Raw genomic sequence first — 24,231 nt, 5'->3', positions numbered from 1 at the left:
TGTGTGAGAGAAAGATAGGAGAGGAATGTAATTCTTTTGTGCTTTTTTACGTATTTATAAGTGCTATTGGTGCGGGGAGGTGGGAGCTATCTATATTGAGATTTGGAGGTTGAGGAGAAATGTGAGATCGTGAAGAGTTAAGCCTCTAGTGGTTGTTGCCTGATTTGGGGCGATATGGAGGATTTTATTCTTTTCTTTTCTTTTTTGTTCGATGGGTTCAAAGTGCAGATAGTAAACAATTCAGTCCCTATACTCTACAAAGTCTCCATTTAAACCCCAATAGATTTAAACTCTTCATTTGAATGTAGATCACTTTTCAAGAGTGGAGTCACCTCAAATAATAATATAAATTATATTTAAAAATAAAATTTAAAAATTTAAATTATTAAATTAAATTAATTTTTTAATATAATATTAAAATTTTATCAATCAAACAATTATAATTTACATTTTACATTTTTCTTTCTCAATTTCACCCTAATTATTATAATATACCAAGCTTATGTTTATCTGAAATATTCTCCAAATTACTAAAAAGGAATAATATTGTAAACTTTAAAATTCATAATCAATTAAAATATTTATTAGTAATAATAACCAAAAGAGTATGTGCATATTCCTCATGCAGGATTGAATAATACAATCCTTATGTTAAGGTCAAATTAGATAAGAATCACCGCTTGTTTATTATTATAATAATTATTATTTTTAAAATATTTTTTTTACTTAGTAATATATATATATATATATATATATATATTAAAACAAACAGTGTCGAAGGTTTAATCAAGTCTCGTCAGGTGTCCCTCACAATTCACAAGGACACGTTGTTGTCTTCCCAAGTGGGTTCTTGGGCCCCCATTTCTATACCCAAAAAATCTAACATTTTTTGACGAAAGATGAGCCTGTCGGCATCGCTAGCTGCCAAGTCTTGGATGGCACCCAGCCTCTAAGAACCATGGCAGACGTGACGACTAGTCCTCACGGCTATCATTCTAAATTAAACCATATGTTTTATCGATTGGATCTTATATTTTCCTCTGGGAAGCTTCATTCACTGTAGGGATTTAAAGCCAATTACAACTGCAACACTGTGGAATACAGGAATGGTAAAATTGACATTTTACATTTCACTTTTAGGACTAAATGCAAAAGATAAAAAATTCAAAAGGTTTGGGTCAGGTTTAGATGGGTCAATTCATATATTAACATGAGCCTATTGCGTTTTTGTAATCTCTTAATATTGTTTTGGATAAATATTTTAAATAAAAAATTGAAATCTCATGATGTTTTTTTATAAAAAAAAATATATTATTAAGATCTTTATGGATTTCAACAAAGTTAGATTGCAAGTCTAGCACGATGAATACTCAGGTAGTTTGACAATATCAACTATCTAGGTAATTTAAATTTTTTTTTCTTTTACCCTAAATATTTCATTTTTATAATTAGTAAATAGATACGAGATCATTGCTGAGGTTATGCTGTGAATCAAATTACTTTTTTAAAGTAAAAAATTATATTTAAGTATTGTTAATATATTTTTAGTAAAAAAATTAAATTATATAAGAATTGATTTAATATGATATGGTCAACTTGGCAAATATAAAGACAACCTAAATGATTAATAAAAATATAGTTTAATTAAAAAATTAAGACAATATCTTTTTTAAAAAATTAAAATGATAATATATTAAATTAATTTAAATTAATCAGTTAAATCGATTACCCAGGTCATAAGACCCTAATAACCTTATAGAAAGCAAATAGAAAAAAATCATTAAACCTAAATCCCAATTAACCCAGTGCTAAATGATAAAATTCTAAATAAAATTCAATTAAAAAAATAAGATGATTTAACCTGGGCTAACTTATTAAACTTGGATCATGAGACAAGAATAACCTTGTAGAAATCAAATTAAAACAAATTATAAATCTCAATTCACAATCACTCCCAATGTTAAATAAGATTAAAACATAGATCAATTAAAAAAAACACAAAACCTCACCCGAGTCAACCGACTAAACTAGTGATTGGGTCATGAAAGCATGATAATCTTATAGAACATAAAAAAAAAAAATCATGAAACATAATTCTCATTCAATATAGTATTGAAAAATAAAATTAAAAATAATTCAATTAAAAAAAACTTGAGTTAATCCACCAAACCTATTATCTAGATCATAAAACTATAATAACCTCATAGAGCGCAAACCAAAGTAGATTATAAAAATTAATTTTCAATTAACCTAATATTAAAGGATGAGATTTTTTTTAAAAAAACAACTTAAAAAGAAAAAAAGAAAATTGATTCAAGTAGTTAAACCTATGACCCTGATCATAATCAAAGTAGATTATAAAACTTAATTTCTAATCAACCCAATATTGAAGGATGAGATTTTAAAAAAATCAACAAAAAATAATTTTTTTTATTCAAACAGTTTAACCCACAACCCGAGTTATAACCAAAGTAGATTATAAAATTTAATTTTTAATTAATCCAATTTTAAAAAATAAGATTTAAAAAAAATCAACTAAAAAGGACAAAAAAACTTTATTCAAACTGTATAACTTACGACTTAGATCATAAGATTGTAATAACTCATAAAAAGTAAATAAAAGAATTATAAATTTCAATCCATATTTAATTTAATATTAAGGGATTAAATTTAAAAAAAATAATAAAAAAGAATGAAAATAACTTAAGTCAATTTAAATTAACTTGTTAAACTCATGTCAAGTGACAGGATAACTCCATATAAAAAAATAAAAAAATTATAAAGTTCAATTCTTAATTAATCTAATACTGAATAATGAAATTGAAAAAAAAATATTTAATTAAAAAAAAACAAAAAAACAACTTAACCTAACTAACTTATAAAACTCTCAATCATGGTTATGAAATTAAGATAAATATATAAAATAAATTATAAATTCTGAAACTCAATAAGCACAATATTAAAGATAAAAAAATCATATATAATAATAATTAACTAGTAATAACCATCTTCACTTACCTTCAAAATAATTTCTAGCCTGGAAAAAATGCAGAAGCCTTTAAAAGTCACAATCAATTGACCTGGAATTCAAGACCCGTATTGCCCAAACTTTACCTATTTCTCCAGCAAGAACTTTATATGATGATTTGTAAAGAGTTGAACTGTTTTTGGATTTTCTTAACTCTTTTTTGTTGTTTATTATTAGCACTAATCTTGCAAGTTTTGTGTATTAACCTCTTAATTACGTGTTTCAGAAGTAATGCTATTGTCACCCTCCACCTAGAACCAATGGAGGCCCTTCAACCAACACGCTAGACATGCGGTTTATTCTTGGGATGCACATCACATTACATGCAAAGGGTTTTTTCATTTAATTTAAATGATTTGTATAATTTCATGAGTTTTTTATGGGATATTCGGGTTCAACCCAAAATCTTGTCATCTAAATTGCATATATTATAAAATATAGTTTCATTATTTTACCAATCAAGTTTAAGTATAATAATATTATTTAAAACACTATGCTTGTACAATCTTCATCATTTTTTATATTTTTATTTTTATGGCCTAACTAATATAACCAAAATCAATTAATTCAAAGAAGCATTTATGATATCGTTAAAATATAAAAAAATCAACATAATTTAATCTAATTGTTATATTTTTATTATTTTTGCACACAACAATAGTAACTAATCTTTAGCAAATCATGTCACGATACTCGCAATAAATCTTAAATTTTTTATAATATTGTTAAAACATTATCGGTCAATTTAATTAAATTAAATTTTTAGAACCTTGAAAATCTCTAATCATAGTTGACCCTAAAGTCTCAGTTTTTTGCTAACTTAATTTTTAATTTCTTGAATTATATCCTTAATCATATTATACAACCAATAATTACACCATTTCACACTTACATGCACAAATATATATAAACCTAAAATTTCATATTTCAGGGATTTTCCGTCAATAATAAAAAATAAAAATGCATTTAATTGAAAGAGAACCCTTACCACAACTAATTAACTCAATTTAGGAAGCCTGTTGAAATCAATTCCAAATATTCCTTCATTTCCTTCCAATTTGCACACCTTCTTTCTCTGCTTTGATTGAGTTTCTTGGTAGAGTTTCATGTAACTTACATCCTCCCAATAGTCTAATTAAAAAAAAATGAAAAAATTGAAGGAGATGAAGAAAGATATTATTTTTTATTTTTATTATTAGTACGTTAAAATTATTAATTTAATATTTTTTATGATAGCTATATTTTTAAAATACAAATAAACACAATTCTAAATACAAAAATAAATAATGCTGAAGTCGGCAATCAGCCCGTTAAGCCGCTTCTATCATTATGAATTAAACCATATGTTTTATCGATTGGATCTTATATTTTCCTCTGGGAAGCTTCATTCACTGTAGGGATTTAAAGCCAATTACAACTGCAACACTGTGGAATACAAGAATGGTAAAATTGACATTTTACATTTCACTTTTAGGACTAAATGCAAAAGATAAAAAATTCAAAAGGTTTGGGTTTAGATGGATCAATTCATACATTAACATGAGCCTATTGAGTTTTTGTAATCTCTTCGTATTGTTTTGGATAAATATTTTAAATAAAAAATTGAAATCTCATGAGGTTTTTTTATAAAAAAAATATATTGTTAAGGTCTTTATGGATTTCAACAAAGTTAGATTGCAAGTCTAACACGATGAATACTTAGGGAGTTTGACAATATCAACTATCTAGGTAATTTAAAAGATTTTTTTTTTTACCCTAAATATTTCATTTTTATAATTAGTAAATAGATACGAGATCATTGCTCAGGTTATGCTGTGAATCAAATTACTTTTTTAAAGTAAAAAATTATATTTAAGTATTGTTAATATATTTTTAGTAAAAAAATTAAATGGTATAAAAATTGATTTAATATGATATGATCAACTTGGCAAATATAAAGACAACCTAAATGATTAATAAAAATATAGTTTAATTAAAAAATTAAGATAATATCTTTTTTAAAATATTAAAATGATAATATATTAAATTAATTTAAATTAATCAGTTAAATCGATTACCCAGGTCATAAGACCCTAATAACCTTATAGAAAGCAAATAGAAAAAAATCATTAAACCTAAATCCCAATTAACCCAGTGTTAAAGGATGAAATTCTAAATAAAATTCAATTAAAAAAATAAGATGATTTAACCTGGATTAACTTATTAAACTTGGATCATGAGACAAGAATAACCTTATAGAAATCAAATTAAAAAAAATTATAAATCTCAATTTACAATCATTCCCAATGTTGAATAAGATTAAAACATAAATCAATTAAAAAAAACACAAAACCTCACCCGAGTCAACCGACTAAACTAGTGACTGGGTCATGAAAGCATGATAATCTTATAGAACATAAAAAAAAATTATGAAACATAATTCTCATTCAATATAGTATTGAAAAATAAAATTAAAAATAATTCAATTAAAAAAAAATTGAGTTAATCCACCAAACCTATTATTTAGATCATAAAACTATAATAACCTCATAGAACGCAAACCAAAGTAGATTATAAAAATTAATTTTTAATTAACCTAATATTAAAGGATGAGATTTTAAAAAAAAAAACAACTTAAAAGGAAAAAAGCAAATTGATTCAAGCGGTTAAACCTATGACCCTGATCATAATCAAAGTAGATTATCAAGTTTAATTTTCAATCAACCCAATATTGAAGGATGAGATTTTAAAAAAATCAATAAAAAATAAATTTTTTTATTCAAACAGTTTAACCCACAACCCGAGTTATAACCAAAGTAGATTATAAAATTTAATTTTTAATTAATCCAATTTTAAAAAATAAGATTTAAAAAAAATCAACTAAAAAGGACAAAAAAACTTTATTCAAACTGTATAACTTACGACTTAGATCATAAGATTGTAATAACTCATAAAAAGTAAATAAAAGAATTATAAAGTTCAATCCATATTTAATTTAATATTAAGGGATTAAATTTAAAAAAAATAATAAAAAAATGAAAATAACTTGAGTCAATTTAAATTAACTTGTTAAACTCATGTCAAGTGACAGGATAACTCCATATAAAAAAATAAAAAAAATATAAAGTTCAATTCTTAATTAATCTAATACTGAATAATAAAATTGAAAAAAAAATATTTAATTAAAAAAAACAAAAAAACAACTTAACCTAACTAACTTATAAAACTCTCAATCATGATTATGAAATTAAGATAAATATATAAAATAAATTATAAATTCTGAAACTCAATAACCACAATATTAAAAATAAAAAAATCATATATAATAATAATTAACTAGTAATAACCATCTTCACTTACCTTCAAAATAATTTCTAGCCTGGAAAAAATGCAGAAGCCTTTAAAAGTCACAATCAATTGACCTGGAATTCAAGACCCGTATTGCCCAAACTTTACCTATTTCTCCAGCAAGAACTTTATATGATGATTTGAAAAGAGTTGAACTGTTTTTGGATTTTCTTAACTCTTTTTTATTGTTTATTATTAGCACTAATCTTGCAAGTTTTGTGTATTAACCTCTTAATTACGTGTTTCAGAAGTAATGCTATTGTCACCCTCCACCTAGAACCAATGGAGGCCCTTCAACCAACACGCTAGACATGCGGTTTATTCTTGGGATGCACATCACTTTACATGCAAAGGGTTTTTTCATTTAATTTAAATGATTTGTATAATTTCATGAGTTTTTTATGGGATCTTCGGGCTCAACCCAAAATCTTGTCATGTAAATTGCATATATTATAAAATATAGTTTCATTATTTTACCAATCAAGTTTAAGTATAATAATATTATTTCAAACACTATGCTTGTACAATCTTCATCATTTTTTATATTTTTATTTTTATGGTCTAACTAATATAACCAAAATCAATTAATTCAAAGAAGCATTTACCATATCGTTAAAACATAAAAAAATCAATATAATTTAATCTAATTGTTATATTTTTATTATTTTTGCGCACAACAATAGTAACTAATCTTTAGCAAATCATGTCACAATACTCACAATAAATCTTAAATTTTTTATAATATTGTTAAAACATTATCGGTCAACTTAATTTAATTAAATTTTTAAAACCTTAAAAATCTCTAATCATAGTTGACCCTAAAGTCTCAATTTTTTGCTAACTTAATTTTTAATTTGTTGAATTATATCCTTAATCATATCATACAACCAATAATCACATCATTTCATATTTACATGCACAAATATACATAAACCTAAAATTTTATATTTCAGGGATTTCCCGTGAATAATCAAGAATAAAAATGCATTTAATTGAAAGAGAAACCTTATCACAACTAATTAACTCAATCTAGGAAGCCTTTTGAAATCAATTCCAAACATTCCATCATTTTCTTCCGATTCGCACAACTTCTTTCTCTGCTTTGATTGAGTTTCTTGGTAGAGTTTCATGTAACTTGCATCCTCCCAATAGTCTAATTGAAAAAAAATGAAAGAATTGAAGGAGATGAAGAAAGAGATGATTTTTTATTTTTATTATTAGTACGTTAAAATTATTAATTTAACATTTTTTATGATAGCTATATTTTTAAAATACAAATAAACACAATTCTAAATACAAAAATAAATAATGCTGAAGTCGACAATCAGCCCGTTAAGCTGCTGCGGGTGTTGTAACTGCGCAAAGGACAGTGATTCATATAGGAATGAAAAATATGAAACGGTGGTTTCATTGAATTTTATTTTCAAAAGTAAGCAGCGACACCATTCATTGAAATTGGTTGGTCACGTGGCTCCTCCCTGGAGACCAATGTGGCTGTCTTGTCGTTATGCCCTTTTCTTTTATTTTTCAATTGAATATATTTTAATTTTCCCTTTACAGCCTGCCTGTTTGTGTTTACATTAAAAAAAAATATTTTTTAAATATTTAAATATTTTTTTATTATTTATTTACTTTAAATTAATATATTTTAATTTTTTAATATGTTAATGTTAAAAATAACTTTTAAAAAATAAAAAATCATTCATATATATATTTTAATATAAAAAATTATTTGAAAAGCAACCACAATTATCCTAACAAATAAATTCTTAAAATTTAAAAAATGTTTCTATTTCACTCGGTTTTCATTACCCTCCACAAATTTTATTATATTTATAATCTTAATTTCTAGAGTCCATTTCTGTGTTTAATAGTAATGTGAGTTTTTATTAAATTTTTGTCCAATCATTAAAATTTATAAATATCTTAAAAAAAAATTAATTGAAATTACAAAAATTAATTTAAAAAACAACAGTAATAAAACTTGAAAGGGTTATTTTTTCAAGAAATTTCTAAGGCCTACCACCTTTAACTCTTGCTCACACAACAATATCATATTTTCCTTTTTCAAAATTATAGTTAAATGATCATAATCAATATTCAAATGAATCCAACTATCTCCCATAATTTCTCTACCTAAACCTTCACCTCTCCCATCCCTCTCTTGATTTACTCCTAAAAGCACTTTTGGTGTGAATCATAGAGTTTGATATAATTTATAAATACGATGTCCCTTCTTAAAAGCACTTTTGGTGATGCCAAACTTTTCATGTTTTCATATGATTTTTTCTTTCACGATTCTTATTAGATTTGGTATCAAATCTTTATAAAGAATTGGATATAATTTATAAATATGATCTTCTAGAACGAGTCAGGGTGACAATGAATATCCATGTGTTGAGTTTTTCAATATTTATATTCAATTCTTTATTTATTGGGTAAAAAAACTAGATATCTATAAACTATTAAACGAGTTTCTAGTATTTATTATCTGATTATTATTTATTATTCAATAAAATAATAAAATAATTAATATATATATTGAGATTCCTTATAAATCTCATCGATACAATTGAGATTTACAGCATATTTTCAGTTTCAATGATCGACATAAATGGATGGGAGGGAACTAAAATGAAAGTTGTGGAGGCTGATTTTAGAGCCCTGTGAACCTTAGGGGCCAAATTAAATTTTACCCTTGGTTCGATGGAGTCATGGGACCACAGTATTGGTGCTCTGAAGCTTCCTTACCTCCTTCCTCATCGTCTTTCTTTATTCTGTTCATATCTTTTGCTATTTGATTTTTCAAACCATAATTTCGAGGAAGGTGACTAACAATGACGGAAAAAGATTTTTCTTGTAAAGAAAATTTAATCTTTTACTTACCAAAAAAAAAAAAAAACAATTTAATCTTTTAATGTCATCTGCCCTCTTTTGTCTTCAACCGGACGTGTTTTGGGTTCCCACTGTTTCCTCTTGATTTTTTTATTTGTTGTTGTGCTGGAAGAACGATCAAACTATATTTTTATATTTTTGAATTGTTTTATATACTAACTTTAAAAATAAAAAATAGTTTAATATATTTTCGAATATAAAACCAGTTGCATTTATTAATAGATACCCATTTCAGGTTTTCTATTTTTCCCATTTCTTTACTATAGAATACCAAGTCTCTATACTTGCTTCTTCCTTTTCCTTGTTTTGGGCTGCTCGAAGGACCGGGCATGGACATGATAGATGTAGTGTTTATTTCTTAATTTGAGGCAAATTTTGTTTCTTGGGGTGATTTAGCAATGGCTGGTATGTTGCCTGGTGTTGAATGTGCTCGAAGGAGGAGGTTCCATCAAAGCGGAGATTCACTCGGTGCCCCAGCACACGGCTGGTCTAGAAAGCCATCTTTTTGTTTGTACACAAGCAGCCATGAAAGTTATCATGGTCTAGTCTCTTCTCTGGTATCTCTCTCTATCTAATTATTCTCTTTTCATTTCTTCTGTTTTTTTGGGAGTTGTTGCTGAGATCTTCTTTTTCTCTTTTGATTTGGATGATTGAGAAGCAAAAGCAAAGGAGCGTATCAAGCCAGGCATACGAGGATGACAAGCTGGGAGGAGTGGCAAGAGAAGCCAAGGAAAGATTAGATGAGAGGCTAAGACTGCAAAAGAAGAAGAAAGCAGAAACCAAAAGGTAAATAATGGCTTCCCTGTTTCTACCAGGCGGCGCGTATTAGTACAATCCAGATGGTCCTTGCTAGCATGCAACATGCCTGGCATCCAAAATACGTCATCAAATCTCGTACTCAAATCAGTTCCCATACTTATGTTCTTGATTGATTTTGTCCAATTTAGGCACAAAAGCACAGGAAACCTGAGAGACGTAGATGGCAGATCAATGGTACTAGGGGAGTTACAGATGGAGGTGTATGGTGCAAAGAGGAGTGGGTCGAAGAGGTTCAATTGGGCCAAACTGAGCTGGAAAGCTGCTGACCAAGACGAGTGCACCATCTGCCTCGATCAGTTCAAGTCTGGTGAGACCCTGGTGCACCTTCCCTGTGCACACAGGTACCACCCCAGGTGTTTGGTGCCATGGCTAGAAAACAATGGCCATTGTCCCTGTTGCAGGATGGAGATACGTGTTGAACTCTCCTAGGCGCTCTCTTCTTTTGTTCTTTTTGTAGATACCAACTGGGATTTCGGGAGCAACTTGTCCTCTGTCAGAGTGATTTGGTGTACCAAGACAAGTTATGCTTTAATCTTCTCCGTGTGTTTCCATTTTACTCATCTCTAATTTTCCATATTAGCAATGGAGATTCTTCAGAAGTCTTTAGAAAATACTAGATTCTATAATAATTTTATTATTTTTAGAAAAGAATTATTTTCCAATTCATCCCTAAACACTAAAATCAATTTCCATGTAAAATTTCCAGAGTAGAGGTCGAATATTAAAAGGACAGCCCAGCTGCTCATATTCCCTGATGAGATCGGTGGTCGTCTTCTTTTATCAATGATTGCTGTGTAAAACAAGACATGGTGGAAGTTTGAGGGAGAAGAGCTGTGATCTCTCTCTAGCAGCAAGTGATTCTCATTGCTCCTACCATCACTGTCTGTCCAACCATTCTTTGGTCCCACGCCTCATTCAGTTTCAAATAATGCACCTCTGCTGTCTATAAAGTGGGCCATTAAATGTTTAATCTAATTTTTTGTAGTAATAATAACGAATATTTTTTAAAATATATTAAAAAATATAAAAAAATATTCTTTTTATTTTTTTAAATTTATTTTTAACGCCAGTATAATAAAATAATTTCAAAATAAAATATTCAAAATCTTTGCAGATTCTTGTTCAATTGCCCCTACAATATTTTTATATAAAAAAGATGCTAATTTTTAATATAAAAAACATGCTAAAGGGATCTAAAAATTGAAATTGAGAGGGTTATTGATATTATTGAGTTTAATAAACTTGAATAATTTAAATAATTCAAATAAAAAATACAGTAATAATAAATAGACTTAAAAAAATTAATAACAAAAAAAATTTAAAAAACCTGATTCAAACCCCTGAATATGACCTATTCATGATACGGGTACCCTTATTGAAAGCAACCAAAATAAAACTTAAATTTTAATTATCAAACAATTCAATGTTAAATAATGAAATTAAAAAAAATAATAAAAAAAATTATTCAAGTTAATCCAAGTTAACTTGTTAACTTTGCAATGGTAGGCATAGGATTGAGATAATTTTATAGAAAAAAAGGTGAAAAAAAATTTAAAAGATTAAATCTAAATAAATTAAATGTTGAATGATAAAATTAAAAAAAAAATTCTAAAAAAGACCAAAGTTAACCTAGACTAACATTTGAAACTTGTGATCTTAGTCATGAGTTCGAAACTAACTCCATAGAAAACAAACCATAAAAATAATAAAGCAAAATCCTATATTAATAAAATATTGAAGGATGAAATTAAAAAACAAATAAAATTAAAAAATGATAAAAAAGAGAAAATAACAATAAAAGGAATAAAGATGAAATTTGACATAAAAATAAAATATTAAGGGATGAAATTAAAAATAAAACACAATTAGAGAAATGTTAAAAAGCAATAAAAAACTAAGAATCTAATTTAATTTAGAAATTAAGTGAAATTAAATGAGGAGAGGTAAAATTAAACAAAAAATATTATAAAAAACAAAACAAATAATAATAAAGAAAACAATCACCCACTTGGATGAAAACCAAAATTACCAGACACCTTTATATTACGGTATGGAGAAAAAACGAGGGAAAAAGAAAAGGTGCATTGAAGCTCAGCCATTGCACCGTCGTATACACATACTTAATTATCATGAATACTATGTTAAGACACTTACAATATTGTTGCAAAAAGTGACTTAACCACTAAATAATATTGCATGTACCATCCAACACGTGGATGCTTGTAATACACATGTCATTTAATTTTTTTATTAATATTTATTTTAATTACATTACTAAGTCACCTGCTTATAATATAAGAGGAAAAAAATAAAAAGAAAAGAACACCTTAAGAGCTAGCTTTGTATTTTTTCTGATTTAAAAGTAATTAAGTCATTTAATTATGCTAAAAAGAATTACAAGATTAAAAAGCCCATGAACATAGTTTATATTTTATTTATCCTTTTCTTTTAAGGGATTAAGTCATTTTATTATAAAAAAATAAAAATACTAATTTTTCTGAATCATACTGACCAATAAGTCACGAGGAAATCTATATTATTTTTTTAAAATATTTTTAGGAAATAATAAATTTTCATGTCGACTTTTGTTTTGATCAAATTACTTGAATGATGCGAGAAAGATAAGCCACGTGTGGGAACCGAAGATTATCAACGGAAAATGCAAGTCATATTTGGAAAACGACATCGTGTTACTCCACTCATTCTTGTCTACCTCTTACTCCATCTTGCTTTGCTTGCCTTCTCCTCCAACGGCTAGTTCCTAGTGACCGTTTCACAGCCCAAAAATTCAAACTTGAAGAACCCTAAATAAAAATATAAAATAAAACACCACACAGAAACAAAAAAGAATAAACTGAAACACTTGAAAAAATCATCATTCAAATCACAACAGCTCTAGCACCCCATAAAAATCATAATTCTTGGCTAGCTTTTATTCACTTGTTCAAATCGAGAACCAAAGAAAAGATCATCAAAAATGGTATACACATACACACCAGCATACTACTCTACTCTCCATGACTCACTTACCTCTATTTGCAAGACAATCTTGCCTTTTTCCTTCAAGAAAAAGAGGTTGACCTCGGCGGAGCACAGGCTCTCAAAGCTGCAGTCTGATAACTTGAAGTGGCAGCAAGACTCATTCCATCAAATATTGAATTTGATGGGGTTGCATAAAGAAGGTATTTTAGCCGAGAATCAGGTTTCTGCTTTCAAGACTCATTTGCTTGAAACCCTTATTGCTTCTCCACTTGAACATGAACAAGCAGTCATTTTAAGAGATAAATTGGTCTTCTTGCAGGTGAATTTCTAATTTTTAGGACCTGAGTTTGATTTATTTCAAAATTTTCTCTTTGGACAATCAAACGGAACCAATTTTTGTTTATTTTTTTTTTGGTTTGTTTTGGACATTTTGTAGGAGTTGCTTTATGCAAAATGTATATCAGAAGATGAGTACCATTCATCAAAGAGACCTTTGTTACAGAGGCTAGCAGTACAGGGAGCAGAAATTGAGTCAAGAGATGTTATTGTTGCTGGTCCAAAAGACACAAAAGAGAAGATAGAAGAGGAGTGGTCGGTTATTGATTTAAAAGATGAGAAAAGCTTGATTGGTAAAGAAACTTTACAGTCCATAAATAGATCAAAGCCTAACTCAGCGATGAAGCAAATCAAAGGAGCAGCCTCGGTTTTTGGCTTTGGATCAGATCACAAGCTGAGCAAACACAAAGAAGAAAAGAGTATTTTTGAAATTGAAGCAAGATTGCCCTCCTCTGGCCATGTTAGTAACGAGAGAGAGAACCCACTTTGGGATAGTCATTTGAAGGATAAGGAAAGTGAAACCAAATCAATTCTTATGCAAGCAAGCTTACCAAATGAATCTGTAAAAGAAAGTGCAAGCAATGATAAGCCCAAGAGGAAACCCTTCAAGACTTTGTTTCAACAGGAGCAAAGAGAGGGAGATGGTGGTGGTGGTGGTGCTAATGGTTTTAATTGTGAGGAGAAAACCTCAAGATCAGCAAAAAAGCCTTGGGGTTTTGATGGTTTTAAGAAATGGAAGAAAAATGATTCAGATGGTGAGACTGCTCCTCTTCCTCTTAACAATGAAAGATCTGACAATGAGGCTTATTCAGGATCTTGCAACCTTGTTAGTAGTCCCATTGGAGAGGGACCAGACACTAGGCAGATAAAGAAGAAACTGCATTCTAATGGTTCTTCTTCGGATTTTTTCATTGATAAGGTTCAGTCTAGACAATATATATAACTTTGTTTCTAAATCTTTATCCTTCAACTTTAACTTATGCCTTTGCTATCTGTTGTTAATTATACAGGTTTTAGGGGACAAGATAAAGAAGGAGCTTTCAAAAATTCAAACAGAACTCTGCGCAACAAACCCTAGTCTTAAATTTTCGTAAGGTTTTTTTTATTGATCAGATGATTTTGAAGTAGTTGTCAGTGTGTTTTTATAATCAATTAGTCACTTACTTTTGTATTGCATTGTGCTTCTTATTTGTGGTTCTATTAGTGATGATCAAATTGAAGCAATTTCCACCAAGCTTCCCGTTGACAAGGCTGACCTGAAAAAGTTCTTCCCCAAGTAAGAAAACAATAGCTTTCTTTCTTTTACCTATCTCAAATTAATGTTTGTTTCCTCGCAGCATATTTGATCTATTGATCTGCCAAATACCGTAGCTATTGCAATTAATCATAGGCATTCTCGCATTCTTGCTACAGCATATCAAACTTATTATTTGGATCCTCACATGAACTACAAAAATGTTGTGCTCTAAGGTCATGGTGCGATCGGTATGGTGATGTTGTGCTGGATGTGGTGAAGAAGGAGTTCAAGGATCATGTTGGAGAGATGGAGAACATGAGATATACTGCAAGAGAGAAACATCACAACAATTCAATGCGATGGACAACATTTGAAGATGAAGACGAAAATTGTCACCCAAATCTTTTTTCTCAACAGGATCATTCATTTCCAAAGAAGCAACAAAATTTCACTGCCAAGAATGATCAGAGCGCCTATACTAATCCCTTCTCCCATGACTACTCTGAAAGCAATGGGAATAAGCTCAGGACTGAATCATTCCAGAATCCCTTTTGGATCCCAAGGCAACAATATTAGTGATATGGGAGTTTCCATGCTTGATTAGCAAAACGGTATTCTTGTTTTTTGTTTGCTTGTATTCTATTGTAATTCTGGATATGAACTCTGACAGAAGAACAATGTTGTTCTTCTGGATTTTAAACCCCCCTTTTGTTCTGCTGGGTTTCATCAAACCCATGCAAGAAGAATGTAGAAGTTTTTATCTTCATAAGCAGCTATAAAAGTTTTTAATCCCCCCCAAGCATTATTGATCGTGGGATTTCCAACTAATCTAAGACAACCTAGATTTAGTTGCATCATATTTGGGTTTCCAACTTTATTTATGATGTATTTGTTCTAACAAGACAACAGAAGCATAACATGGAGCTCAAGAATCCAATCTTATATAGCGTATAGCTTTATGTAAGATCTATATTCTATAGAATTCAATCTTCAGGGAATCATATTACAAGAGATGGAATTTATATAACACTATATACAATTATATTTACAATGCAATCAAGTAGAAGTAATTTCTGGATTTGGTATTGAAGGCTCGCTGGCACCACCCTCACGGACATCTCCTCGACAAAGCGGACATACCCTGTAAAATACCATAAGAGAAGGGAAAAAAAGTTGATTATGACTACGGTTTAAGAAGAATGAAAACATCAGCAGCTAAAACGCAGGTGGGTGGCAATAACAATACCCATGTATTTCTTTGAGCCATTTATCCACACAAACCATGTGATATTCGTGGTGGCAGGGAAGAACTCTTATTTTGTCACCTTCCTCATACTCGGCAAGGCAAATGTAACACCTGTCAGTCAGAAAGTTATTATCAAACACAGTCCAAAAGACCACAAGTTTATCTTGGTGCAATCCAAGTAATGAAACACCTTGAACTCCAAGTTCCCCACCACTTTTACACGCGGTAACACTCGTGCAAGTATAATACCTGGCTTATTCTAGAGTACATGCATGTTCACACCACAAAACTTAAATCAATGAGAAACTTACTGTTCATCCTCATCATTGCCCTTGACTCTGTCCAACTTTTTGTGATTCTTAAGAGGGCAAGAGTCAACAACTGATTCAGGGGCAGGGAGCGACATCATGGATAGAGAAAGTGACACAGGCTGACGATGGATTTCATCCAAAACCTGCAGCTTAAACATGACACCAGAACTTAGTAGCAAAATAATGCAGGCCAAGAAGTGCATAAATCATTGTAAAACTGCCTAGCACAGATTTCATGGTCAAAGCAACTCCCTTATCATGAATTTGATGGTGGCTTCCACACCTCTGTAAGCACCTCTACATAGAAAGACAGCTGAGCAGTTTCAAAAAACCTACTGCTAGATCTTAGTCTTGTTAGCGTTAAGACATAATCACAGCTAATATCTAAATGCAAGCCACCCTGGTGTATATTTTTCCAGACAAAGTAAAAAGGGTATTAAATTAGTCAGGATTCACCCTTGTCCTCAAAAGAATTGCAAAATCATGCCCAACTTTTCTCACTGGATTCCTCAAACTAATGGAATGGAGTGTCTCAAACAATGGGATTAGCACTAAAACTTCTACAGCAGGTTGGACATGGTTCAGCACAATCATGACCTTGAAATTGCAATTTATACAAAAGTCTCGAAAGAAGAGAGATGTGTAAATAGAAACTTAAATTATCATTAGCACCAAGATAATGGATTCAAATCAGCAACTCTATCACATAATTGCATTCTACTTTTCAAACTATATCCATTTTTCATGAAGGGGATTAGTGAAGCCAGGAGAAGCTACGTCAAAGGAGAACTACCTCAAATAGAGCTTCAGCAAGCATGACTATTCGTGATATACTTCCACGAGCACTCGACTCCTCAGCCATCAAGAATGATTCACACGAGCATGTACCGTCAGGGTGGAGTCCAGAAGGACAAGAGGTTGTTCGTCGACCATTCTCATCAAGGCCACCACGAAGTCTTTCCCAGATCTGCAAAGAGCAAGCAAGAGTAGTTCATACGAATTACAAATGAAGGAAAGAGATTTTAACCTTATTTTTTATGTTCTGCCAACCCAGCCCCCGTGACTACTGGATAGACAAAGAATGGAGTGGCATGCAATTATACCAAAGAAACTAAAAGAACAATTGAATAGCGCAACAATAAAAGACCAGGGCTTGCAATTGTTTTTTTTTTATATATAAAAAAAACCTCTATCAAGCCAAATATTCCTGCAAAGATATTGAATTACAGGGCCAGGATCCCTGACTTTGAAGCTTGAGAGGATGAGAACATAAAATTTCTATTTTGAAGTGGCAATTTCATTAGGACTAATTTAAAATGTTTTCAAGAATAAGGGGGATTTAAAAAAAAAATGAACACCCTGGCCCCTGTTAGGTTTTGTCCCTGTACAGGTTTGTCTTTCTAGGCTTCCTTCCCAAATCCAAACTTCAGTGGATTAAAAGCTGTACAAGGGTCTTCTTGACGATTGTAACAACTGATCAACACCAAAAATATACAGAACTATAATCCCCAACATGTATCACAAGTGTGTGTGCAAAAGTAAATGATAGTATAGCATTCTTTCCTCAAAAACTATTCAGAAACATCACCTCAGATCTTGAGTGTTGTCTTCGTTCATTCAATCTGTGAATTCTCCTGCTCATGTATCCAGAATCACTGCCTATCCCATCATCAAAAAAATCACCACTGAAATCCAGGAGCCATCTGTCATGGGATTCAAGATCATCAGTATTATCTGTTGAGAAGACAATAGTAGGAGAATCAACATGCCTCCTAGAACTGCGCCTTGAAAATGCGTCCCGAAACAATCTTCTGCTATTCCTTCTGGCCTCGTGACTGCTTGCATCTGAATTGCTGCTTGAATAAATGCTGGAAGAGATACTCACAACATCTACATGGAGTACACTTCCATCTGTCCTCCCTTGTTCCCTATTGGGCACAGGAAGTCCTAAATCTGAAGGTACCGGATCTTGGCTAGACTCATCTTGTGTTGAGCGAAAGGTTACTGGGACATTAGATCTATGATTTACTGAATCAGAATTAGAATTTGGCATGTCTGTTACTTCACCCATATGATTGTCAAAAGGCAAACCATTAGAACATGAATCTCCATGCCCCGGTGAGTTTGAACTGCTTGTATGTATGATATCAGGATAGAACTGAGAGAAACCCTCGTTCTCTGAATTTTCAATGCCATTGACAGAATCCATGTTAGTTGAAACATTCATTGATACAGGATCTGATGACTGTCGTTCTTTAAATGAAGTACTAGCTTCAGCAATACTTATATTTCTACCTGATTCATCATGACTATCACTTACCTGATCTGGGCCAACTAACTCCTTACTATCAGATAGGCATTTTCCTCGAGAGTTTGTGTCAAGATTTCTGTAACCATATTTCACAGAAGTTCCCTCGCTGGCTCTTATACTGTTTCCAGATGATCCTCCAGTTTCAGCATCTGAGCTTCTAGACCCTGTTACTGTATTGGAAACCACCGATGATTCCTCTGCAGAATTCTGTACCTCGATGACTGGACAACACTGTTCTGCAGAATTCATCAGAATCTTGTCTGGATAGTCTTCCATCTATTGGAAAAAGATCACACACATATCATTATCCTCTATAAAAGGTAGCCACGAACATTTGAATAATAGCATCCTTAAAAAGACTTCTCCAAACATTAAAAAATAAATTTCACATTGATCAAGACTAGATATGTCACAGGAAATGAATACTGCCACCTCACCACATCTTGTTCTTGAATGATAGGAGAAGTGCCTATTGTCTAGATTTGTATAGACCCTATATCAACACCATGGAATTGCTCCATATGGCAGAACCATGCTCTCACAAACCGCAATAGTCAGTTTCAGTCATAATAAAAAGATAAAGGAGTTTCAATTACAAACTTACAGAAATAGTTTACAGCAAAACAAGCATTAATATTTTCTTTAAAAAACTTGCAAATCAATTGCGGGCATTGTGCAAAGCTGCCGAGTATAAATTGATCATTGATTATGGTGGGATAGTGCTCATACTAAGAGAGTTGTGCTACTCTATTGTCAAATGCAACTAATTAGTAAAACATTCTGAAATACCAATTTCAAATACAGGGATACATTATCTTGCAGGAAACCATTTGTTTGTTAACGTTAACTTAAGCTAAAGCAGCCATTAAATTGAACATCTTGAAATTCAACCGAAATCTCTAAGAACCCCCAAGTAACTAAAAACTCCATGAGAACTCACATGGAAAACAAAAGCCTTAAAATTAAAACCATTTTCTATTCCAAGTAATGGTAACTACACAAAACTTGAACTTTTAATCAAATAACCAAAGCGAACAAATATTCAGATGACTGGAGGGCTAAACAAATATCGATAAGTAAATAATTCCAATCAAAATTTGTTGACAAACACAAAAGAAAAAATAAAAAATTGCTTCCACAAACAGTTAACAAACAACAGAAACAAAATTCCATAAAACCTAAACAAGACAAACTTTCCAACATCACATGATCAATCCTAGATCATCAAAAAGCACAAATATTTCAATGTAAAGATTCAAACTTCGATAAAATAAATAAAACACAAAACGGGCACTCATTATTTTCTCTAAAGTCAATTCCTTTTACACGAAAACCACATAAACAATCCATTATCAACACTGATTGACCAACCCCAGATCATCAAAACCAATTAAAAAGAAACAGAAGTAATAAATCAATTTCAAGTCGAAAATCTTTAATCTCTCCTTTTTGGTACCTCGTGACGAGCTGTACGAGAAGAAGAGGAGCCACCACAGATGAGAGAAGAGAAGAACCTGGACAACCTGCTATTCGGTCGGGTCCGTGCTGTGCGTGACCCCGGTCTACTACTATTCGAACCCATTTCTTTAGAGACAGAGAGAGGCTGAGAAATTACGTGGTGGTGGTGAATGATGATGGAACTGTATAGCTAATATGTATATATATTTTTTATTTTATTATTTTGAAATTGAAATTTCTTGTTGCAATTATTAGAGGAGAGAGTTTTTGTTTTTGTTTTCGTATGGAAGAGGTGAAGTGTTTTTGAGTCTTGTAGTTTTTCTTACAAAACACCCGCATTCCGTGCCACGTTATAGGCTGTCGTTTCCTCTCGATAATGATACAGACACCTCACTTTCAAAATCTTAATTTTCTATATATATAATTACATATAAAACTACAAAACCCAGTCTAATTTATGAGTTGGTTTAAAACCGGCCACCTCGATCTTCGATTTAAGGTAAGTTTTTTTTAAAAATCAACTAAAAATTAATTTGTAATCCAGTTAATTTTATTAAAACCTCATTTGGTTGTTTTTTAAAATTAAATCAATATTATTTTTTATCAACTCAAATTAAATTGTGTCAACTTATAATTTATAACCCAATTTTTATGCATGCATTTATTAATTTTTATTTTTCTACTAAAAAAATACCCTCTTTTTATTTTTTTTTCATGATTTTGTAACCGTCAACTAGACATATTTAGAACAGGTTACATAAAAAAAAAGAATGAAAAGTCTTCTTTTGAAGTTGTTTGGTAAAGTACATAAAGGAGGTGTTTGTTTTTATATTTTAAAAATGTTTTAAAAATAATTGAATTTGTTTTAAAAAAATTAAAATTTGTTTTAATATTTTAAGATTATTTTGATGGGCTAATATTAAATATAATTTTTAAAAAATAAAAAAAAAATTATTTTAATATATTTTTAAATAAAAATACTTTTTTAAACAACCTCAATTATATTTTTTAAATTATATTTTCAAACAAACTAGGAATCTATAAGCAAATCACACACACACAAGCACAAATATATATATATAACAGGGGCTGCTCGGGGAGAATCGAGAGGAGGGAAAAATCATTTTTCCCCTTCTCATATGTTATTTATTGGAATATATATATATATATATATATATATATATTATTTTTGTATTTATATTTATATTTTAACTTTTAATATTAGATTTATTTAAAATTAAATTTTTTAATTTATTTTTTTATATACAAAATTATTATTGTCTAGAAAAAAAATCATAATATTAAATTGATATTCAATTTTATAATTATTTATTCCAATGTCTCTTTTCACTTTGATTCTAAAAAGAGATTGATTATTATTTTTTAATTTCAAATTTAGTTTTTTTATCCTTCAATATTAAATTTATAGACATTGTATTTTATAATTTATCTTGATTTATTTTCTATATAATTATTCTAATGTTATAATCCTAGCCGTGGGTTAACTATGTTGATTTATATTTTTTTAGTTATTTTTAGTTAAATATTTTTTTAATTTTTTCTTTAAAATTAGGCTAATTGAAAATTATTTATTATTATTATTTTTATTGAGTTTATCTCAATCTCCTGATCCAAGTTTGATAAGTTAACCTAAACTGATTTATATTATTTTTTTTGTTTTTTTGCTTGATTTAATAAAATAATTAATTTTTCAATATTAGGTTGGTTGATAATTGAATTTTATAATTTTTTCTTATTTATTTTGTATATAGTATTGTCATGATTTTATAATTCGAGATGTAGGTTGATTTGGTTGGTTTAGGGTTATTTTTTTTATTTTTAGTTAATTTTTTTATTTTTTATTTTTTAATTTGGGATTGATTGAGAATTAGTCTTTATAATTTGTTTTGTTTGGGTTCCATGAAATTATTTCAGTCTCAAGACATATCATTAATTTGCATAGCTGACTTGAATTGACTTGGATATGTGTGTGTGTATATATATATATTATTTAATTATTACTTGATTAAAAATTAAGCTTTATAATTTATTTTAATTTTTTTAGGGTTATTTTAGTTTCACGATCTAAGTTTAATTGGTTTATTTTTTTAATGAACTTTATTTCTAATTTTATTATTTAATATTGAGTTAATTAATAATTAAATTTAATAATTTTTTATTTGCTTTCTAAATATTCATTAAGATCTCATGACCTGGATAAAAAATTTAACAGATGAACTCGAGTTGATTTAAATTGATATAATATGTTATCATTTAGATATTAAAAAAAAAAGATATTTTTTTAATTTTTTAAATCAAATTATATTTTTATATGTATTTAAATTAATTTTGAACATATCAAGTTAACTATATTATATTAAGTTAATCTGTATATTTTAAAAAATTTAATAATAAAAAATATTTTAACAATATTTAAATATTTTTTAATAAATTTTGATAACACCCGCGATATAGCACATACAATCATCTAGTTTATATCTATTCTACAATAAAAAAAAAAAAAGTGCCCTCGCGGGTATGTGTATAGTTTCAAAAACAAGTATTAGTTGTTGTTTTTTTTATAAACACACAGATATATATGTATATATATATATGTATGTATATGTATATATATATATATGTATATGAATGTATTGTGATTAAAATAAACAAAGTCCAATTTGATTGTAAATTACAGAGGTTCACGGTGGCGTCATAGTCGGTGATTAATAAGCTACATGGATTTAAATAGGAAGTCTTCCATTAGCTGAACATGTCAATATCAATTGCTATTTAATTTTGGTTGAAGATAAGAGAAATCTTGATGGATTTTCAATAGAATTTGTGTGGTGTTTGTGCTTTTACCTCAAGAGAATCCCTATAATTTACCCCACAAGAAATATGTGCAAAGGGTTGACATTGAAATAGGTTGCTTTTCGTAAAAGAACACCACCGCTCATGTGTAAGAACACCACCGCAGCTCTTCGTGGAATACTGAGGTTTTTTCACACAGAGTATTCCAAATTGGCTGAAAACCAAGCCAGACTCGCCCGTCATACTCCATAATTCATGGTCTTCAGCCCTCCAGTGTCTACCCCATCTGGTGCCGATGTGTGGATGGAAATTGAAATTTCCCACGCCTCGGAGAGAAGGGCTGGCTGTTGGAATCAAGCTACCAGTGAAGTCACGTTCATAATTAAGTTCTGATTTTCAGTATATTTTTAATTTTGTTTTTTGTGAGAATGGAGCTGTCGTTCTCAATATCAAGTGAAAAACAACACTTGTTTTTTTTTTAAATATTTTTTTCAATTTTTTTCTTGGTGACAAGAGTAAAAATAGTATACGTGTTGAATCAAGGTCTACAAATAAAATGATAAAGTTGAGAGGCATCGGCGACCTTTGTTTTTTGTGTTTTTTGAGAGTTTATTTGTTTATATTAAATTGATATTTTAATATATTGATATTAAAAATAAAACATTATTTTAAAATAAAATATACTATGCGCTATAATATCTCTTTTGCTCACGATGACAACTTGCAAGCTAGCTAGCAAAACCATCATCCCTTGTTTCTTTTGTCTGTTGCATTTACTGTGTTTATATTTCTTTCTTTCTTTTTTTTGCCTCGCTTGAGTTTTTGTTGGCTGTCGGCAGCCGGCACAATACAAACAAATACTGGATGTCGTCTGGGACGCGGCAAAAATTAACTAGTCAAATTGATTTTTTTATTATAAAAATGTTTAATTAATTAGTAACAAATAGTTTGTTAGTGTTTAAAATTAGTTATTATTTTTTAAAATATTTTTTATATAATGATATAAAATTATAAAAAATTAATTTAAATAAAAAAATCTTAAAAATATTTTCTTAATGCCAAAACAAACTATACAAGTGATTATCATCAAATTATAGATCAACCATTAGCATTTATTTCTCTTGATCATGTTTCAAATTCAACCGTCTACATGATTTGTATAAATTTTTTTTATTATTATTAATGTGGTGTTCGGACTGGTTTGCACGCATCACGATTAATTTCACGGCCTAAGTGAATATCTTGTAAATCCAGTAAAACACTGCAGAAACTGACAGACAAATACACAAAAAAGATTGAATTCAAGTCGACCACAAGACAAGCCTTGCAACGAACCACCAGGCTATAATCTTAAGTGCGATTTGTATAATTCTTTTTGGTATAGGAGGAAGAGCCACTTCCAAAGTCTAGAGAAATCGATGAATTTCAGGTAGAAACCTACCAAACCAAGCACAAACGTGGGTTTGA

General features: G+C 29.6%; 3 protein-coding genes across 6 annotated transcripts; 2 read left to right on the top strand and 1 right to left on the bottom strand.

Moving 5' to 3' along the window:
* Nucleotides 1-9,408: 9,408 nt before the first annotated feature.
* On the top strand, nucleotides 9,409-10,827 carry LOC105121117 (RING finger protein 165-like). Of its 2 annotated transcripts, none has more exons than XM_011019643.1 (3): nucleotides 9,409-9,807; nucleotides 9,909-10,036; nucleotides 10,198-10,827. In XM_011019643.1, exons 1-3 carry the CDS (start codon nucleotides 9,649-9,651, stop codon nucleotides 10,496-10,498), a joined length of 588 nt encoding a protein of 195 aa, XP_011017945.1. In that variant the 5' UTR covers nucleotides 9,409-9,648; the 3' UTR covers nucleotides 10,499-10,827. The 2 variants fall into 2 exon arrangements, with proteins under 2 accessions (XP_011017945.1, XP_011017944.1); XM_011019642.1 differs by having other exon boundaries at nucleotides 9,452-9,807; nucleotides 9,906-10,036.
* A 2,014-nt stretch (nucleotides 10,828-12,841) lies between these two features.
* On the top strand, nucleotides 12,842-15,423 carry LOC105121116 (uncharacterized). The gene is made up of 5 exons (XM_011019641.1): nucleotides 12,842-13,370; nucleotides 13,488-14,306; nucleotides 14,398-14,477; nucleotides 14,592-14,663; nucleotides 14,858-15,423. The coding sequence occupies exons 1-5, from the start codon at nucleotides 13,047-13,049 to the stop codon at nucleotides 15,198-15,200; spliced, it is 1,638 nt and encodes a 545-aa protein (XP_011017943.1). The 5' UTR covers nucleotides 12,842-13,046; the 3' UTR covers nucleotides 15,201-15,423.
* A 111-nt stretch (nucleotides 15,424-15,534) lies between these two features.
* Nucleotides 15,535-20,325, bottom strand: LOC105121115 (E3 ubiquitin ligase BIG BROTHER-related-like). Of its 3 annotated transcripts, none has more exons than XM_011019638.1 (6): nucleotides 19,949-20,325; nucleotides 17,770-18,768; nucleotides 16,975-17,148; nucleotides 16,182-16,330; nucleotides 15,871-15,981; nucleotides 15,535-15,765 (listed from the first exon to the last, which is right to left on the bottom strand). In XM_011019638.1, exons 1-6 carry the CDS (start codon nucleotides 20,072-20,074, stop codon nucleotides 15,681-15,683), a joined length of 1,644 nt encoding a protein of 547 aa, XP_011017940.1. In that variant the 5' UTR covers nucleotides 20,075-20,325; the 3' UTR covers nucleotides 15,535-15,680. The 3 variants fall into 3 exon arrangements, with proteins under 3 accessions (XP_011017940.1, XP_011017941.1, XP_011017942.1); XM_011019639.1 differs by having other exon boundaries at nucleotides 16,182-16,324; nucleotides 19,949-20,323; XM_011019640.1 differs by lacking the exon at nucleotides 19,949-20,325 and adding an exon at nucleotides 18,930-19,942.
* Between the last annotated feature and the right edge of the window lie 3,906 nt (nucleotides 20,326-24,231).

The sequence above is a fragment of the Populus euphratica genome, unplaced genomic scaffold (assembly GCF_000495115.2).
Source record: "Populus euphratica unplaced genomic scaffold, PopEup_1.0 scaffold31.1, whole genome shotgun sequence".
Classification (NCBI taxonomy): domain Eukaryota; kingdom Viridiplantae; phylum Streptophyta; class Magnoliopsida; order Malpighiales; family Salicaceae; genus Populus; species Populus euphratica.
This window is presented reverse-complemented; position numbering and strand designations above follow the sequence as displayed.

Coding starts and splice junctions, on each gene's coding strand:
- LOC105121115 (XM_011019638.1), bottom strand. CDS start 20,074: ATGGGTTCGAATAGTAGTAGACCGGGGTCACGCACAGCACGGACCCGA. Junction 15,982..16,181: donor GGCAATGATGAGGATGAACA/GTAAGTTTCTCA, acceptor TCTGACTGACAG/GTGTTACATTTGCCTTGCCG. Junction 15,766..15,870: donor TGGCTCAAAGAAATACATGG/GTATTGTTATTG, acceptor GGTATTTTACAG/GGTATGTCCGCTTTGTCGAG.
- LOC105121116 (XM_011019641.1), top strand. CDS start 13,047: ATGGTATACACATACACACCAGCATACTACTCTACTCTCCATGACTCA. Junction 14,307..14,397: donor CGGATTTTTTCATTGATAAG/GTTCAGTCTAGA, acceptor TTAATTATACAG/GTTTTAGGGGACAAGATAAA. Junction 14,478..14,591: donor AACCCTAGTCTTAAATTTTC/GTAAGGTTTTTT, acceptor TGGTTCTATTAG/TGATGATCAAATTGAAGCAA.
- LOC105121117 (XM_011019642.1), top strand. CDS start 9,649: ATGGCTGGTATGTTGCCTGGTGTTGAATGTGCTCGAAGGAGGAGGTTC. Junction 9,808..9,905: donor ATGGTCTAGTCTCTTCTCTG/GTATCTCTCTCT, acceptor TGGATGATTGAG/AAGCAAAAGCAAAGGAGCGT. Junction 10,037..10,197: donor AAGAAAGCAGAAACCAAAAG/GTAAATAATGGC, acceptor TGTCCAATTTAG/GCACAAAAGCACAGGAAACC.